This window comes from Numida meleagris, chromosome 3 (assembly GCF_002078875.1).
Source record: "Numida meleagris isolate 19003 breed g44 Domestic line chromosome 3, NumMel1.0, whole genome shotgun sequence".
Lineage (NCBI taxonomy): Eukaryota > Metazoa > Chordata > Aves > Galliformes > Numididae > Numida > Numida meleagris.
In genome coordinates this window covers 28,831,931-28,851,927 of record NC_034411.1, presented here as the reverse complement: position 1 = coordinate 28,851,927, position 19,997 = coordinate 28,831,931, and the positions used below count along the sequence as shown (strand labels likewise).

Here is a 19,997-nt window from a genome sequence, read left to right as displayed (position 1 = left end):
AGTAGATGTTGGCTCAAGAGAGAATTTCTGTAGTGTTTTCTCATCATGCAACCAGTCTAGATTTGTAACCAGATGTAAGTCTCATAAACATTTATGTAGAGCAGGAGCTTTACTGGTAGGGAGGATTTTGAGAAATTTGAGCTTTTGCTTAAGAAAGATTCACTCCGTGGTGCTTGCTGACAGGGCAGTAAGAAGTGAGCACAAAGTAAAGCACAGAGAAGTCCATCTGAGCACACAGAAATACATTTTTTTTTTTTTTTTTTTTTTTTTGCTGTGAAGGTGGTTGAACACTGGCATGGGGTTATCCAGAATGCTTTTAGTTTCCCTCCTTGGAAATGCTCTAAACTCATCTGGACACGATCACAGACAAACTGCTGTAAGTGACCCTGGCTGAGCAGAGGTGTTGGAGTAGACAGCCTTGGGAAGCCCCTTCCTGCCTCTTCTATTCTGGGCTGCTGATATCCATTTAGCATCATTTTAAGAACTGGCCACCTGCTGGGCCTAGCCTCACCTCAAAAGCAGCAGCAGCTTGTCACACCCAGCTTGTGAGCCATGTCTGAACACTTTCCCTTTCCTGAGCTCCACAAGGTGCGTAGAGTGCATCTTAAATATTTTTGTCGTATGGCTTCTGGGCCCAAGAAATTGGATCACACTTGGAAGATATCCTTGGTAGCACATCTTGCCTCTAAATGCCCTCTTTAATCCATTTTTCAAAACAAAACTACACCTCTCTTAGGGCAGTAGTCACTTAAATTTTTGTCTCTTTTCTCTTTCTCTAGTTGTTGCTGAGAACTCGTTTATCAGCTTCTGAATGAAAGGTGTGTCATGGCTCACCTCATCTCTAACTGCTCCAAGAATTGTTCATTCTTTCTCTTATAAGTTTTCAGCTCTGTCTTGTTAATGTAGGGTTTTTTTGTTTTTTTTTTTTTACTTTTTCACAGTAGTGTTTGCAAAGAAAATAAATTCTCTTTATAAGTGTATGAAGTGCACTTTCTCGGGGAAAGCAGTATTGATGAAGAAAGGCATAGCACAGTACAGGCCAGGCAATACCAAGGGATGTATGTACACGTTACTCTTTTTTCTGCTCTGAATAAAGTTTTTTTTTCTTTCTTCCCCTGCTTTTTTTTTCTTCTTTTTTCTTCCCTGTTGTGAAGCAGGTGGTACAGAGGTTGAAGAAGAGGACTGAACATTTGAGTGGGACTTGTTTAAGGAAAGTTTTAGCACTATGACCTTAGTGAGACTGTGCATCAAAAATGCTGGAGAAGAGCCATAAAATAAAGTGGCATAAAATAAACTCACTGTACATGTTATTCATACTTACATCCCCAGCTACTTTTGGTGTGTTTATCAAAACATCATGGGCTTTTGGGTTGGTCTAATGGTGGGAATGAGGACAGGGAATTATACATATTAGGACCATAGTAAAACTTTGTTTTAGGTCCTCTGTCTTTAAATCTTCTTTCTAAATTAATTCCTTGGTCATAAGAAGATGGGGAAAATCCCATGCTCTCAATGTTCTAACAAAGCAGGGGAAGAGGGATTCCTTTAACATATGCTTTTGAATGGATTGTAAATCCTTTATGTAGGGAGGACAGAGAACTTGAGGTGCTGTAGAGTATTTGCTACAGAGTTTGAAAGAGGGTCTGAAATTTGGACTGAGGCAGTTGATATTGTTTTCAGATAGGGAAGGAGGGAAGACTTGCATTAAAGATGTTTTCCTCTTTTAGAATTACTTTGGATGGTGCTGGGGGGGGTGTTTTTTGTTTGTTTTGTTGTTGTTTTTTGTGAGCCTGCAAGCATTTACTATGTGCCAACAGCTTGCACTGAAAACTAGGGATATATGATCTAAGTAGTGAAAGAAGCTTAAAATTTTGTGTCATATTTAATAGCTGAGCTTAAAATATATGTTCTACCAGACAAATCTGTGTTCTTTTTTTTTTTTTTTTAATGTGCTTACTCACAAGTTACTTGAGGAAGTTTAACTGACCAGAACAGGACACTCTTATTATGGGTTAACTGTCTGACAGTGCCTTAAGCTGTGAATGCATGTAATGGTTAATGCTGAATAGCTTATGTGGTTGTTGAGGAACTCCTGAGTTCCACTGTGTTGACATTAGCTTACTTCCATGGGACTGTCTGATAAGCGGTGGACAGGTAAGAGTCATTGTGTTTGGTGAGTTTGGTAGCTAGTGAAGGGAAACTGCAAACAGGTATAAGAAGAGAATACGAAATATTTGTTTAAAACCAGCTAAGACACATGCATAACACTTTGATATATCCCAGCTCAAGCTCTTCAGTCAATGAGGAAAATGTCTGCATCTCAAGTCACCTTCCCTGTTATGTCTTGTGTTAGTATTCTCTCCAGTGTGAGTGCTGCTTATCTACAGCTGCACTGTGATGCATTGAAAACCTCTTGGAGTGGGGGGAACAGTGAGCAAACTAGGTCTTTGCTGATGGTGGGATAGGAGTAGAGGATGAAGAGGGCTTAATGTTGCAGTGCAGTCCATGATGTACAACTCTGCACTTTGGCAGTGCGCATCCAGATAGTAGCTGCTAAAGGTAGAGAGGGTCCCTCAGGGTCCAGAGGGAAAGGAATGCTTTGATTTTCTGTGCAGCGTGAGAGCATCTTCTGCTTAATGGTGTCAGAAACATTGATGACTGCTCTGTCTTTCTGATTTGAGGTAACTTAGTGTAGTGAGGTATTACAAGCAGCATGAGAAGATATCCCTGTGAAAAGATGATTTAAGGGGAAGGGTGGAAGGGTAAAGGGAAGGGAAGCATAAAACTGACATATGGCATATGTTGCTTTTCTGAATCTGTGGTCAGAGACTTTCACAGAGTTAGGATTAAGGTTGGAAACTAAATCTCTTTTTGAATACATCCAGCCTGGCAAGAGGTCTGTGCAACACTAACCACATATATAGGCACTCTCTTGTTCCAGTGTGAGGTACTACCTCGAGTTTAGATTTAGGGTACTGCTTCACTGTGTTGCTCACTTGTTGAAGTGGAGTGAGGAGAACACCTTTACAACCTGTTATAGTCTGTTTTTTTAAAAAATCTCAACTGTTAAAAGAAGGAAGTTTCTCTATTAACTTTGCTAGCACCGTCAGATTTCCTTTTCCTTTTTAGTGGTAGAAATTGCATGGATGAACGCAGTTAAAAAAGAGGCATTCGTACCAGTCCTTACTGTAGTTTGTGTATGACTTGGAAAACATTCCCAGGAGTCAGGAAGTGATTATTTGGATGCTCTACTTCGATTTTGCTAACGTCAGCTCAAAAGACCTTTTCATAACATGAAATAAAAATATTTTTAGGACTTAAAAAAAAAAAACAAAAAAACCTCCGATGCCTACCTGGCATGATTCCACTGAGGAAATTCACCAGAATTAAACTGAGTCTGAGTTCTGTTTGGAAGAGCTGGTGTCTTGTTCTATGAGATTATGCATTTCCATCAGCATTAATAGGAGTCTTCTGCAGATTTGGAGAGGAAACTGTATAGAGAATGTATGCTCTTTCCTCATTGGAGGAATTAAAGTTTCTTGCAGTTTCTATAACCCTATTTCAATAATTTGTATATCCTGAAATTACTGCCTTGATAAGGCAAGCAAAACATTGAGTATTCCTTCCGATATCTTTCTGAAGAGAAATATGAAATGCTCTTTCTCTCACTCTTTTTCTCATTCCTGCGAGTTTAGCTCCAGAAATATTTTTTAAGGTTCCCTAACCAAGGCCTTAAGTCATTAATTTTATGGAGTATAAGACACTTAATAACTGATTAGACGGAGATATTTTCTAGTGTCACCTCAGCCTAGATATTTGAAGGACTGAATACAAAGGCATGAATTCACTTTCTCAACTGAACCATTGGCTGGTTGACTCACTGATGTTATTTCCACACCAAGGTCCTTTCACAACACACAGATAGCTACATTACTCTCACAAAGCATGGGAGCCTTCTAGCCAGAAAAAAAAGGACCTTTCATCTTGTCCTTTGCATCATTTCCCATGATAAGTGGATTCTCTTTGCTATTTAGTAACTCAGTCTCAAACTTTGGTCCTTAGAGATTCTCCTTCCAGCTTTCACAAATGCTTTCTTTGGTTCAGAGTGGTCAGCTGAAGGTTGCAAAGAGATCTAATTTCCAAGATTTTGTCAATGTTGGTTTCTCTTTATTAAATGAAAACGACAAAATGCTTCTCCAGCTGGATCCAGTCCCAGTACTAGAGCTTAATTTTTTTTTTTTCACTTGGGCAATGTTATATTTCACCTTCTTTGAACAGAGGTCTCTGAACTGCTCTGAAAATCACCTCATCAGAGGGTACTTCCACGATGAGAAGCTTTCTGAATGCAGGTGACCTGGTGGTCATCATGCAGGCATTTGATGATTGAGATCTGTTGCCCATGTAGTTACACTAATGCAATACAAATGGAGTGGAGAAACTCTTACTGTAGTAATGTTCCACTAAAAGCTGGAAATATATCTTGACATACTGATGGGTATGAAATGTGCTTTGGAGATTAAGAAGAGTTAGTGCTGCTGTTAGTAGGCCCTGCTGAAGAGGAATTGTTTCCTTATCATGCATGACCTCTTAAAAATGTAGAAAATTTTTGTGTATGTTTGAAATCTCAGCATGAACAGGATATTCTAAGACCTCATGGACTCTCTCTACTGTCTGAAGAACATTTTTTCTTGGAAAAAAAAAAAAAAAGATGTTCCTAAGAACTACTACCCATACTGACTCCTCTCTCTAGGCTTGCATTGCTTAGCTTGACTTGTTTAATTCTAGGGTTATCCCAGTGGGGCTTTTTGTGATTAATAACTGATAACAGTGTAAAGCCAGTACTAAGAAAATTCCCTGGCAGTAGCCATGCTTCTTACAGGCTCCATTTGACTGATGATAGGGTATGGACAGAACAAGCACTAGGGAAGAGGTCACCCTAAAGAGTGTTTCAGTGGTATGGGCTCAATGTTTGCATTATTCATCTGCTAGTTTAACTTCTTTTCATAGATTTGGAGGTCAGGCTGCTTCTTTGTACAATTTCTTTTGTTTTGAGCATTGCCAAGTACCACTGTAGTGCACTGGACCCTTTGCTTGTAATATGCATGACTGTAAATTTTTTTTTTAAAAGCATAAAACATAGGGATTCAGTAGCATTACTGCTCTTGTCATAAAAAATTTACTGGTCCAACATCCAGCAGTTAAAATTTAGTGACAGACTGGCAGCTTGCATGCGCATTATTCAGTTGCATATAAGGTATTTCTGCTTGGATTTGCCATCCAGTCTGCATATATAGTTGGCCTTGCTTTTTTTTTTTTTCCTGACATTTTGCAGTTCTGTTGATTATGCCATGAGGTAGGTGCAAAGTGCCATGTGATTAATTAAGAGTGCTTCCTTGTTCAGTTTGTTTCTGTGTGTGAGACTGAGGCAGGGGAGTAGAATCAAATGCTGATGCCTCTACTTGTTATTGAAAAGGTTTTGTTACTGGTTGTTCTTTTCTTCTCTACAGCAAGTAAAAATTGGAAAAACAGCAATTTAATTTGTTCTTGCAGTAGAAGATGTTTTTTGCATAATATGCATTTATCTTACACGTCCCCGCATGGCGAGGGAAGCTAGAGCCAAAATCTGAATAAGTTGTAAGAGGCAATGTTTGACTATTTGCTGTCTTTATTTGTATGTATACTGTCCATAAGTTTAAGATGTAAAATGCAAGAAAAAATGACTACTTAAACAAGTAAGTTTTAAATATGTCTCCAAAGAATCAGACAAAACAAAATGCATTAGGTAATGATTTGGATAAAATTCTGTACAATCTATCAAATAAATCAGTGCTGTATAGAACTAGAGATAACAAGCAGTGATATTGGAATATGTTCTGTAAAGTCATGCATTGCTGGATATAGTAATGTTTGCAGACCTAAAGGGATGAAGAAGATGTTCCTTTGCTAATAGAGAGTAGAATTCTGTCCTGTTTGTATACAGTGAGCCTTCCTTTCAAATCATGTCAGATGACATAGTACTCAGATCAGATCAAGATGCTGCTTAGAAGCAGGGTGTTTCTTTTTGTTTACTTTTTTCCTAGCTGAGGAGCCAAGGGAATTTTATAGTGCAGTCTGTTTTTTTGTGGACTGTACTTGAATCTTTGTCAGTGAGATGCGAGGAGCTTTTGCACAGAACTTGGAAGATCTTGCCTTGTCTTTGGGCAATCTATTGGCTTGTTATAGATACTTAGAGTCCAGAGATGAATACCTGAACATCTGCTGTACGGAGCTTCTCTGCAGTCATAAAGCAAATTATTTCCCCATGGGGAAGAGAGGGGTGTTGGTCAGTTACAGTTCTAGGAAGTCTTCCCTAGTTCTACTTCAGTACTTAAACTCTTTTTAATCATGAACAGTAAAAGAATGTAGTTGATAGTGACTGGAATAGTATGCATGGTCCCTCGTGTACCATATGCTCTAGACCACATGGTCTGAGGATGTGCATCACAGTAGAGAAGATCAAAACATGTGGGTACTATAGGGGAGTTCCACCCACTCCCCTCTGTCTCTCCTTTTACTGTACTCTTTGCACCTTGCTTTTGTCCAAAAACACCCATTGACTACGCAAGTAAGGTGGCTGGCTTTAGGCTGCAGTTTCTTTTCAGACCCTCAAAATCACTACCTGTATAATTCGGAGCAATAGCTCTGTGGAATTTGATCTAAATGTAGATACGAACTTTTTCACCCTAACATCATAAAACACCAGCCCTGAAACCTAAAGCAGCAGGTCACAGCTCTGAAACCAGCTTTCATTGTTAGTGTACACTCTCTTTTTATAAATATTACAGCAGCCAGAAAATATATTTTATCTGGATACCGCTTAAAAATACACACAGAAAACAACTCCAAATCCTTGAGTAGAGTTCTTTCCAAATATCCATTCTTCATGAAGACACGTTAGGTTAAAAGTTCAACAGTTTCACCAAGCTGCTGGGTTGAAGTCCAAAACTACTTGCGTAATGTAGAGGTTTCAGGGCATTGAACCCAGATTATCCCTTGTCAGAATGTTGAATAAAAATAAAAATGCTGAAATAAAATACTGTATGTGACCTTTTCTTAATTTCATTTTCAAGAGTGAATTTATTGTTGGTGCCAAATTGACAGCCCTGGAATCTGAGTAGCTTAAAAAACAGGCATACAAGGCATGTAAAATCAGTGACACTTTGACGCTGTCTGTGCCTTGACCTAGAGAAAGCATCTCTAAAATGGAGAGAGTATTAACATCTCAAGACCTGCTCCCTTTGTGATCTACTGACTGATCCTTTGCATCTACTGACTGTCTTTTTCTTTTACTGAATCACTAAAGGAACCATTCAACTACCATCACAATCAGTTGCTTTTCAGTATGTGGAACTGAACTGAGAACCACCATCACTAATTATACGTTTGCAGTGACAAACAGAAATGCACTCTACTTTGGCTGGCACGCTAAGTAGGAAAGCAACAGATCTGGAAGCTGTCTTTTGCAGGTGGCATTGCTAAACAGCAGTTTTAAAGAGATCTGTACCACCTAGGAAAAACATGTAAAAGTCCGTGTGTTATCTGTGTTGGGTTTCTCCCCAGTTCCTATAAACCCATGTTCTATAAACACTAAATTTCTCTTTTCAGCAAGAAAATTTGAGGAAAAATTCACCAGTGCAAATAATGGATTTGCCTGTCAATAGTGAAGAATGCACTTGTACACCTACATCTGTGTCTGGCTGTCAGTGGTTATAATCAAGGCATATTTCCAGTCAAGTCAAGCTTTGATGTCCTGTACTGGCCCTGAACCCAATGTTAGAGTGGAAATCAATTTTTGTACTCTGTGATGACATCGGACCAGGGATGAAACATTCTTCTGCTAATTGTCTGAAAAGAAAACAGCGTTTTACATGGAAATGAGCTGGAGTTTGGGAAGATGTAATTGGACCTTTACCATTTGTTTGTTTTTCTTGGAGCATGCTGGCAGTTCTTACAAATTATTTCTCTCTCAACAGAGGCACTCTAATATCCTCAGCTGCTTATTTTGTCTGGAAAATTCAGGCACCCAGGATAATGATGACAACAACAGCAACATTTTGACTCCCAAATCCCCTGGCAAAATAGTTACATCATGTCTGGAAATAATTGGGCAATGACAGAATGGAAAAATTACATGACTGAAACAAGACAGGGACACTCTTACTAATGGGATTTTGTGTGTTCTTTCTTCTGAAGGTGGTGGTACATAATGCTGCTGAGAAACTCTGAATTGATCATCATGTGACTTAAATCCCAGTCTTCCCAAAAGAAATACTTCAGAGATTTCCAATTCTTAAGTCAAATTTTTATGCTAATCTACCCTGGTAGTATTTCTGGTCTTTTGGAATAGAGGGATGAGTGGGACAGTTTATTCTCCAGATCAGTTTATCCTTGAGATGATCAAAAACTTAACCTTGATGTCAAGTTCTCTGGGATCTGGTCTTATGGCTAGAACTGGCAGCCATTACTGATTAGGGCCGGTTTCAGACCAATGACATTAAAAGCATTTGATATTATAAGATCCGAAAAAGACACAAAAACTCATCTTCCTGTAGAGGAGATTAGTCTTCTGTTTTGGAACTGAAGGAACAGTGCTGGTTCTGACCATCAGTGGATGTGTCTGCTTGGCTTATGTCATCCCAGTGTATTTCATTTTCAATCTATGAATTTATTATTTCAAATATTCCTCATCTTGCATTCCATGTTCTAAGGCATCAGTCCCTTGCCTCTTCTTGCAGTTACATCACTGTTGTACCCAGCACCGAAGGAAAGTGAGGGAAGCTGAAGGAAAGTGTTTCAGATTGTAGCCTTGTCCTGAAATTCATGGCCCTAATATTACAGTATATTCTGTGAATGTTCTGGAAACAAACTTTATAGCACGTACTTATTTTCAATAATCTGTTAATTCTAGTGTTTGAAAATTCTTTCTGCTGGATGGCCTTCTCCTGGGCTGTGATTGTGTCTGGGGGTGGTATCTGTGGAGTTTGTAGGATTCTTTTCCCATGTTTGCATTTATGTAATTTGTTTCACATGGGCTCTTACAGTTACAGTGATTTGGAGAAATAAAAAGGTGCACAGACCAGTCCATCTAAAGGAGTTGATGCTGTTGTAGGGGAAACCATTGTACAAATTCATTTATTTCACACTGGATTTGTGGAGACTGCTACTTCAACTGCTGCATCACTACTGGGGTGTGAACTCTAGTGTCCTGGATAGATTCCAGTTGAGTGATTACATTCTGCTTAACCTACTGTTTTTTATAAATATTTATGGAGTACTATAATTCTACTTGGCACTGTACGATAACCAAGAGAGGATTTTTGCTGTTTCAGGTGAATGAAATGGGTATGAGAAGTCATTCTAAGTCTGAAAGTTGTCATGAAAGAAAGTAAGTGTATTGCTATTGAAATGGTGAGAAAAAAGGAAAAAAAATCAAAGCTGACAGGAAAATTGGTCTTGTTAATAGTCCATATTTTCTTATAAGAGAGAAGGAAGTGGAGGTATCTGCAGATGCTTCTGAAACTGTAATAGTGCACTGCTAAAAGTTTTGGAAATAATAACAGAGAAGAGGCAAGGAAAGAAGGACTGTGGCTCTAGAATGCTGCCTTCAAACCAGAAAGATTGCTTGTATATGGGGTTATGCAGTCCCATTGGATCCACTACCCAAAAATAACAGAAAGGTTTCACACAGGAAGAGTGAGGTGTTGTCAAGCCTCCTTAAGTGTGGAACTGATAAATTAGGATGGGAACCTGTGGTCCAATAAGCACTTAATATATTGTATTTCTGCCTCCAAAGTTACTTTTCAGACAGGCATCTCTGCTTCTCTTCTTAACCAAATATCTTGTACACTTAAACACTGAGGTGATGAAGAATATATGCATACTGGATAAACACTTAAGTTGTTAATTTTAATTGCTTGGTCTGCAGGTTTGGATGCAGTGGAGTCACATCACCATTCTCAAATGCTACAGATGTATGGATTTACTTGCATCTAAATTAGATGCGAAGTTTTAGTTAGGACTCATGGTGTCTGATAGGTTGGTTTTGACCCTTGAAAATGTCATGTGGAGTCAAACTTAAAATTAACTAACAAATTGGTGAAAGTATCTTCTCATTGGGTAAAAGAAGGAATGGATTTTTGTCATGGTTTTATGATTTTCGGTTATTGGTACTTCACATCATAACATCATGTAGTGAATGTACCTGGTTCTCAGAAGAGAAGGACTACTACATTCCCCACAGTACTTTGCTCCTCTGTTACCATTTTCCAGCCGGAGGGAAAAGATAGAAGCTCGCAGTATAAAAACTTGCAGATCACGAGACCTTGTCCCTTTTTCCGCCGTCTCTCGTCTTGGCAGCACCTCGCTCTCCAGCCGTCTTATCGTCGGTAGTAGAGTAAGGCCTACCTTGATTTTGGGACATTCTCTCTCTCTGTATTGGATTTATCAGCTTAAATTGTAATTATATTGTATTATAGTGTGTTGTTTTGCATTCTGATATTTTATTTAGTAAATTAGTTTGTTTCTCCTCAGATTGTTGCCGCTGTTCTTTGCTCTCAGGGCCATCTCCTTACCCTTTTTCCCTTTTCCCGGGGCGTGGACCAGTGGATCCCCCGTCCCCTTCGTCACGGAACTGGGCCGAACGCCCGTAAACCGCTGACAATTTTTCAATTACTTCAATCAGGTATAGAGAATTACTTATCTGTACTTGATTAAATGATAAAAAAAAAATATGCAAAGACATAACAAATTATATCTAGCTGGATTTATTATATTTACTAACTACTACATTTCTCTCATTGTTTTGGGTTTTGAATCTTGATTTGACTGTATTATTTAAAATTGTCTTTTTGTGAAGGTAGATAAATGGTTTGGGAGGAATATGAAGAACCTGCTGGTATTTGTGGTTTTTTTTTTGCTTGTTTTGTTTCATCCTGCCCCACTCCCAGAGGGAGATGCAAACTAATCTTTCAGAAAGGGAAGAGAGTTATTTGTAGCTTTTTTGTGTGCTGGTCAGCTTGTTAGAGGTGAAAGGTAAGGTACTATTGGATTTGTGGGCATAAGCAGACTAATATTAGTGATCATTAGTCATATAGAACATCCTGAGCACTTTTAATAATTAAAAAATAAACAGATTTTAGACAGAGACATTACACTAAGTAGGTCTACAGATGTAGTTACACCCAACAGTCTTCAAATAGTGCTTACTTTTTCTCCCATGTGCCATAGGATATTTTGAAGTTCTCATCTACCTTAATTATGATGGGATATTGTGACAGAAAAATGGAGAGAAACAGCCTGGGAGCTTGTGCCATGAGGCAGCCTAGCAAGTGGGTGAAACTGAGTGAAGTAGAATGCTTGGGTTGGCTTGTAAAGTTCTTATTCCACCTTGACTTCTGAACCCTTGTTTTAATGTGTCTTCTTGGGGGGAAATCCGTGGTTTCAAAGCAGTGAGTGGCTAGCCATGCTCTCCCCTCTGAAGGAAAGCTCGAGCAAAGACTGAGCCTCACAAGGATTGTGCTCGTGGTTGTTGCTACACAAGGTGTCTCTTCCTTTCTAAGTTTTTTTTTTCCTGTGATTAATTGATCTATTTTGCTTGGGTCTGATGCCCTCCTGTTCAATGCAGTATGCAAGTGGTGCTTTTCTGGAAGAACTATCCTCCTTCCTGAAAGAATGGCTTTAACTTTGTGGATTTTAAGTAGTTCATTGTTTTGTTGCTGTTTTGTGTTCTAGAAGCCAGGCAACTCCATGCTGTGTTGGGAAAAACAAATGAAAGGAGCCGAGTTGCTATTTTACAGATGGAGCAAATGGATTGCTTGCACACTCTTCCCTCCACTGCTCCCCAGTGCTACAATTGCCTTATGTTACATGTGACATCTGTCATATTACATGTGACAGGCGTGAACAATTTGCACGGACAATTCCCATGGTAATTGAAACATGCCATGAAGCTCATAGTTTTACTGCCTGTGTACTGGAGAAGCAATGTAGTCCCGGGAACTGACTATAGGATTAGGAGAGTGGAACTGTTTAGCTTTGCCCAGTGTGTTCATTTTGATGATTTTGAGCATGATGCTTATTTTCTTGGTTTCATCATCCAGTAAGTGAAGATGAGGGTAGTTATTGTAATACCTCAAAGTTCTGATGGCTTATTAAATAGTTGAGTAATGCAGAAATTTAACTTGGATTTGGAGTGTTGGTGTTGATTTCTGTTCCAAGTTCAGATTCAGGTTTATTTCTACTGCATAGAATGAACCATAGAATGATCTGGGTTGGAAGGGACCTTTAAGATCATCTAGTCCCAAGCCTCTGCTATAGGCAGGGACACTTCCCTCTAGAGCAGATTGCTCAAAGCCCCATCCAGCCCGGCCTTGGATGCCTCCAGGGACAGGGCATCCACAACCTCACTGGGCAACCTGCTCCAATCATAGAATTAGCTAGGTTGGAAAAGACCTACAAGATAATCTAGTCCAACCATCCACCTACCACCAATAACCCCACTAAACCATGTCTCTCAACGCTACATCTAAATGTTTCTTGAATGTCTCACAACCTTCACAGTAAAGAATTTCTTCATAACATCTAGTCTAAAACTACACTCCTCCAGTTTAAAGTCCTTGTCCTCTTGCTACATGCCCTTATAAAAAGTCCCTCCCCAGCTTTCCTGTAGGCCCCCTTTAGGTACTGGAAGGCCACTATAAGGGCCCCTCAGAGCCTTCTCTTCTCCAGGCTGAAGAGCCCCAACTCTTTTGGCCTGTCCTCATAGAGGAGGTGCTCCAGCCCTCTTACTGTCTTTGTGGCCCTCCTCTGGACTTGCTCCAACAGCTTAATGTCCTTCTTCTGTTGGGGGGCCAAGAAATGGCCCTAGTACTCCAGGTTGGGTCTCACGAGAGCAGAGTAAAGGAACAGAATCATCTCCCTTGACCTGCTGGTCATGCTTCTTTTGACACAACCCAGGACATGGTTGGCCTTCTGGGCTGCAAGTGCAAATTGCTGGCTCATCTTGAGTGTTTCATCAATCAACACCCCCAAGTTCTTCTCCTCAGGGCTGCTGTCAAGCCATTCTCTGCCCGACCTGTATTTGTGTTGAGATTGCTGCAAGCCAGGTGCAGGGCCTTGCACTTGGCCTTATTGAACTTCATGAGGTTGGCATGGGTCCACCTCTCAAGCCTGTCCAGGTCCCTCTGGATGGCATCCCTTCCCCCTAGCATGTCAACTGCACCACTCAGCTTGGTGTCATCTGCAAACTTGCTGAGGGTGCACTCGATCCCACTGTCCGTGTCACCTACAAAGATGATAACCCTGGTCCCAGCCCAATCCCTGAGAAATGCCACTCGTCACCCGTCTCCACTTGGACGCTGAGCTGTTGACTGCAACTCTGAGCTCAACCATCCAGCCAGTTCCTTATCCAGCAAGTGGTCCATCCATCACATCCATTTTTCTCCAATTTTGCAACAAGGATATTGTGAAGGAATGTCAAACGCTTTGCACGAGTCCAGATAGATGACAACAGTTGCTCTTCCTTTATCCACTGACGCTGTAACTCCATCATAAAAGGCCACCAAGTTTGTCAGGCATGACCTGCCCTTAATGAAGGCATGCTGGTTACCACCAATCACCTCATCTTTATTTTCCTTGTGACATTGTGTCAAATTTATACATTTCACCCTGCTGTGGAGAGAGATGCGGATCTACTGGGGAAACAGAAGTGATTTTTTTTTTTCCCCGTTTCTTTTCTTTCTCCCTTCACCTGTTAGAATAAAACAGTGGGGATAGTGGTTCTGCAGCATGTATGCAGTCCAGTGCTCCCCACCTAGATGAGAGCTCAGCCTGTGATTACTGACATTTTATGATCTGAAGAGATTAGTCTCTGGAAGAGAGTGCATCAGTGGTTTCCATTAATGCTTCCTTGTGTTGTAAACTGGTTTTGCAGACCTGTGTGTGTTTACTTAACCCACAGTTTTCTTTCTTTCTTCTGTTTTCCTAAAAATAGTGGATACAAAAGTCATTTTTTTTCTATTCTGGTTGTAGTTGTGCTTTTCTCTGTGGAGAAGAATGGAGAAGACAGTGAGCTAAAAGCTATGATAATCAGCTCTCCTGCTCAGGAGAAATACTGGCAGAGCAGTCATTCCTTTTTGAACATTGCCTGTTCAGGACTTTTTTGCATGGAAAATGTAATTTTTGAGAGAAAATGAAAAAAGGAATGAGACTGAAAAAACGATTCAGAACCTGCAATTGAAAGAGAATCGTTGCATGCAGTCAGCAGAGATCCCGTCCCATGTGGCTAAGCCTTCAGATAAGATTTGAAAAAATTGCATTAGCTTAATTATGTTTGGTCACTGGGCCAAGTGGTTTAGAAATGAAGATGCACACCCTGTCAGAGGAAGAGGACGTTGTTATAATTAGACTTTGGGCAAAGCTCCAGACTGTGACTCCTGACCTGAGTCGAACCACAAATAAGGCTGGGAAGCAGGAGGGGGCTCACTGTGAGGCAAGGATGTGCTGTTGAAATGACAGCAAGTTCTTTGTGTTGTGTGAAAGGGTAAGACAGTGCAACCAAGAAGGGCTCTAGGAGAGAGTTGTGTTTAATAGTAGGATTCCCTCCAGAGAGATATTTCCCACTGTTTCTCACAGGAGGTGTTCAGAAATATATAATTACACATATTTGTGTCATTTTTACAATTGCCTTATTTATAAAAAGTTGAATGCTAATAGATCTTTCTGTAGGAAAAGAGAAATACAAAAACTACTGTTAGTTTTGTGAGTTTAAAAAATAATTTCTATGATAGCTTGGTTTTCAGTTCCTACTCTGAAAAATGGAAAATGTTTGTTTCTGTTGCCTTTCCGTTCTTATTCATCTTCCTTTTAATTTCTTTTTTTTTTTCTTTTGGAAGCAATTTTTCCTTTCCCAGATTTGATTCTTGAAAGAGAAAAGGTAAAAGAGAGAGGAAAAAAATTATTTGGAGGCTATTGGAAGATGTTAATTTTCTTTAAAATTATGCTCACAAATAAAAATCGAGGAGATGTAGTTAGTTTTTAAACAGCATGAACAGTAAATAACATAAGTATTTCTTAATGTTAAATAGTATAACCAGTTACTTAAGCAAATGTTTTTCAGCATGTTGTGATTGGCAGGCTTAATCTTTAGGAAGACGGTCCTTCCACCTAGAGATACATATTCAGTCATTCATTTCTTAAATGATTCAATTCTAAAGGAGCTATGCTAGATTCCTTTCTTGCTGTTCTCAATTCTTTGTATTTCAAATCCTTCTAGATACGTAACCTGTATAGAATTATAGTATTGTATCAGTATAGATGGGTCATGTTACCCCTCTGTGTCAGTACGAATTTCCCTCCCGCCTCTTAGAAATGGACCTGGAAAATGCTAGTGTTAGAGTGCAGTGGAGAAGATCAACTTCTGAGTTTCTTTTGTGAAATCTTTTTAAGAACTCGGTCTCTTAAATCTGTTCCTTCGAGAGGAAATGGAGATTGTGTATATTATTGTGCTAGAACTGGGAACACTTTGTTTTTCTGGAGTCTATCAGTATCAAAGACCAGGTTCCAGAGTTATCTGGCATTTGGCCTCTTCTAGTGAGAATCCAATGATTTAATGGATGTTCTTTTGAAGCTAGCATGAATGACACTGCCCTGTTGAGTCCTGATGAGACATACTACCCATTTCAAAGCTGGTGTGGAGAGCAAAGGAAAGTGCAGGCTGGAGAACAGTGCCTGATACCATCTAATGCAGATTTCAGCTGAAGTTGAGAGAGAGTTGCCATTAGTGCCCCGTGGTGCATAAAAGGAGGCACTAAATGAGTTAGTTTCAGATCAGAGTAGGTCATGTGTGTCCTGCCCTCTCCATAGGGCCACAAGGATGAAGATTGGAGTGGTTTGGGATTATTTTTTGTTTGCTTGTTTGTTTGCTTTTTTTTCTTAAGCAAGCATGCTCAGATTTCTTCATGTTTTCCTTGGAGAGCTTCTGGCTGAATGCAGTATGTTAAGTCCTACTATGCAACTGCTGACCTAAAAGTGCTTTTCCTAGCACAGCCACTTAGTCTCCGTGAGAGCTCAAAGCAGCCTTGTTCTGGCAAGCAAACAGGCCAAAGCATTGTGGGGCAGGTTAGAGCAGCAGCTGTTCTGATGACAAAGCGCAGCTGTGTTGCTGCTGCTACAGCATCCAGCATCCTGTGGTTCAGTTCACCTGCCACCTTCCTCATTTCCCTGCTTAGTGCCCAGGGAGCTGGACTTTGCAAAAGCCTTTAATTATTTACTCTCTAAGGATATAGCTTATTCTGCAGATTAAGTGAAAAAGTGAAGTCCTTAAAAAATATAACACAAATAAGCCCCTGAGCTGTCAAACAACAAGTCCCTTAAAAGGGCAAAATATGCAGCTCTCTATGGGCTGCACAGATCCCTCCTTTCAAACTGCTGGCAGGAGGCTTCCTGTTTGGATAGGCTGCTCACAAACGGTGTTGTGTGGTGAAATCAGTCACTTTCCAACTCCTCCTTCAAGCCTCCTTTTGCGTCTCTTTATGCTCCTGATACCAGAGTCCCTCAAGCCTGGGTCCTGTCAAGATTGGATCTGGCAGCTCAAATGTAAATCTGAAATCATGCATTAGCACTGTACGGTCTCTCCACTGGATACATAAAGCAGCCCAAGCTAGTTACATGTGTTTGAAAACGTGATAGACTGAATGGTCCTACTGCAATAGTCCTGGCCATAAAGGGATAAGTGAATGTTTGGCTGTCTGCCTCCAGAGTGGTGAAAAAAAATGATTTTTGTTTTGTTGTTGTTTTTTTTGTTGGTGGTGTTTTTTTTTTTCTTCATCAAATGATATATCTTTGGAGGATTCTTCTATTTCTTCTGGCTAAATACTCCAGTACATACTTTGGTTCCTCTGCTGTAGTAGTGAGCAAAGGGCCAAAACTGGCATTCAGTGTTGGCTATTGATCATTACTAATAAATCTAACTGCTAGGAAGTCACACACTGAGTTTGTAAAACCTTTTCACAAGCTTTAGGAGAATATGATCCTATGTTGCCTTTTAAGAATGCTAAAGCTTGGCTACCTTATCTAGCTTGAATGCTTATTTTGCTCTTTGTATCTCAAATCCTTCTATTCTCTTTCTGCTGTTACACCAGTGATGACCATTGTAACTGTAGAGAGCTGTACATATCCAATGGAGTCTTGCTTATCTTTTTTTCCCCCTTTTCTTTTTCCTGCAGAACATGATCAGAAGATAGCATCATACATGATGATCATGGCCCCCAGGAAGAGGAATCGTCACGCGCTGGGATTTCTTTGTTGCTTTGGGGGCAGTGACCTCCCTGAAATCAATCTCAAGGACAACAACCCCCTCCAATTCCTTGAGTTTACTGTCCCAATACCACCAACAGAGGAGCTCAATGCCAGATTCTCTGAACTTGTGGTAAGTTTCTGCTGGCAAATTGATATATTTTAGAGGGTGGATGAACTTCTCTGTTGAAAGGAGTGAAAGAACTTAATAAGACCTGGAGGAAAAAAATAAGATTAAAAGATTTTTGCTTGTTTTAGCATGCCTTCACAGTGCTATACCAATGAAAATGGCTATGTAATTTGGGTATGCAGTTGGAGGTGAACCTATGGGCAACTATAGTAAGTCAGATCAATGATATAGACAGGTGTATTTTCAAAACAATGGTCTGACTACCTAATACAAGGTCCTATTTCAGACAGTGCTTAGAAGCACATCCTAGGAAAGAATATAAGCTGCATCTGTAGAGAGCAGCCCTTTCCACAATACTCTGCCACTCTTATAATTTGCACCTCAAGGATTTCCTTGGCCAAAGTTGCTTTCTGTGTAAGTTTTAAGTTGGTATGGATTTCTTTTCTGTTAATTCTTTCTGTTTTCCCTAGAACCTATGGGAATTTTTTTGCATTTGCAGTGTTCTGTGGCAGGTGTGTGGAGACAGTAGAACTTGCAGCTATTTCAGGGAGAATAAGGCATGCAGCAGAAGAAAGAGTGTATTTGCTTCTAACTAGTAGATGGGGAATTTCCTCTTATAGAAGTGGTTCACGAAATCACAGTCTATATTTAAGTTAGTCTGTATTCTGTGTGAGATTATGAATTCCTTTTAGAAAGTGCAGCTGATTGACTGTGGAGCATTCTGATTGTTGACATACTTCTCTCCTGAGTAAGAGTGTAATCTGCTCTGCTGTCTACTTATTTCTGGATGCTACTTAAGAATTGGTTTTCACATAGAAAGCTTTACTGATTGAAAGTTCACCTCTATCCAGTATCAAGATCCACTGAAACATTAAATCCGGCTTTCCTGAAGATGTTAGCAACAGAAGTGGTTTGCTTCTGGACTTGGCTTCCTGTAACTTAAACTTGTTCACCTTCGGGTCCTACCAAGAGGCCTGTTTGAGTTTGCTGCTGGGCTTTTGCTTACTGAGAAGGGTATCAAGCTCTACGAGGAGTCTTGAGAGTTTTTGGTGATATTTAGGGTGCTTTCAGGTTTTTGCTTTATGCCTGGTATCTCTTTTCTATGTCCTTGTGGCAAAATAGCTTGCAGCTGTCCTGTGGAAGTCTGTTAAACAGCAAGATTTATAAAGTTTTTGGTGCAGCACTTAATGACAAGTATACATGATGATCTGCAAAAAAATTTTGGCCCCAGAAGTTTTTGAGTTATTAGTCTATGCTGTAACTTATTAAATGTGCTGACAGCCTGTAACTGGCATACATATTTCAAACAAATGAAGCCATTGAAATAAAAATGGTTCAAATTCATATTCCTGTATTTAATGATAGTTTCCTACTCATCGTTACATGAGAAGTGAGCTGAGAGAGAAAAGTGCTACTTTTCAGAAGGTTGATGATGCATACCACATTTTTGTAAAGCACTCAGATAGGATGATGATACATGTCCATAGGAGTTCCTGTGTAGGCAGGTAATGTTAGATTAGTAAAGGCTTTAGGAATGGTAGAACATAAAAAAAGAAATTGGTCTGGCAGAATGCAGAATTTGCCCGGCAGGGCTGGTTTGTCTACAAGCCCAGATTAATGCATGTTCTATGAGACACTAAAATAAAACAGGCTACATTTGTATTGACAGCTCCGATGAGATTTTAATTGGATTAGAAAGATTCAGTCTGTAAATGGGCCAGTGTAAGTCAGCGACCTGGAAGTGCCAGCGAGGGCTCTGTGCTGTGTACCAGCCTCCCCACTGCTTATCTGTCAGGGTCTAGTCTGGTGCATTTGTACTATATAAAAAACAGATTTAAGTGTAAAGCCTTTTGACCCAAATCCCCAAGTGAAATGATGACACCAACATCATCTGAGATCTGTGGTGAGAAGAGCACTTGCGTTAGCTCCCTGAAGCAGGCCCAGAGGATATATTCTCATCTTGCCATCTGGTCTACAAAGGGTATAATGAAACATATTGGTATGTTTGAATGAATTTTTAAAAGCCCTATTTTCCCCTTGTTGCAGTTAAAATCTGGGACATTGTCCTATATAGGAGTTAGTGACAAGAAGAGCTAAGCCTAGCTGTGCTGGAAAAATCTCCCTTGTGATGAGTTTTCCAGTCTAGTAAATATTCAGTACACTTGCACTAGCTTTTCTGAGAAAAATTGACATTTTGAGAGTCTTTTCTTGCTCATGTGATCTTTAGCGTTATGAAAATAAAGTTGGAATTGTCCATTTTGCAATAGGAGAAGACTGAGGAATTGGGAATGTATTGCAATCCTTTAGTTGTGATGGGGTCACAAACTGCTCCAGATCTTGTAAACCTGCTTGCGTAGACACTAGGCTGAGGCATGCACACATACATATGCTGCTCTGTTTGCAGGGTACTGAGTGGTGACAGCTGCTTAACTGGACTCTGACCAAGGCAGTAGTTGTCAAATGACAAGATGATGCTGATCTCAGCTGAAATGTCTGCTCTCAGTGCTGCTTTACCAGAAAAACAAAAAAAAAAAAA

General features: G+C 39.9%; 1 protein-coding gene across 9 annotated transcripts in view; it reads left to right on the top strand.

Moving 5' to 3' along the window:
- The window catches only part of DAAM2 (dishevelled associated activator of morphogenesis 2), a 210,938-nt gene that overhangs the window by 82,087 nt on the left and 108,854 nt on the right, over window positions 1-19,997 (top strand). For all 9 annotated transcript variants that reach the window (XM_021392989.1, XM_021392990.1, XM_021392988.1 and 6 more), the window contains one exon: window positions 17,262-17,464. In XM_021392989.1, coding sequence (XP_021248664.1) covers window positions 17,262-17,464 — 203 coding nt within the window. The remainder of the gene's footprint in view (window positions 1-17,261; window positions 17,465-19,997) is intronic.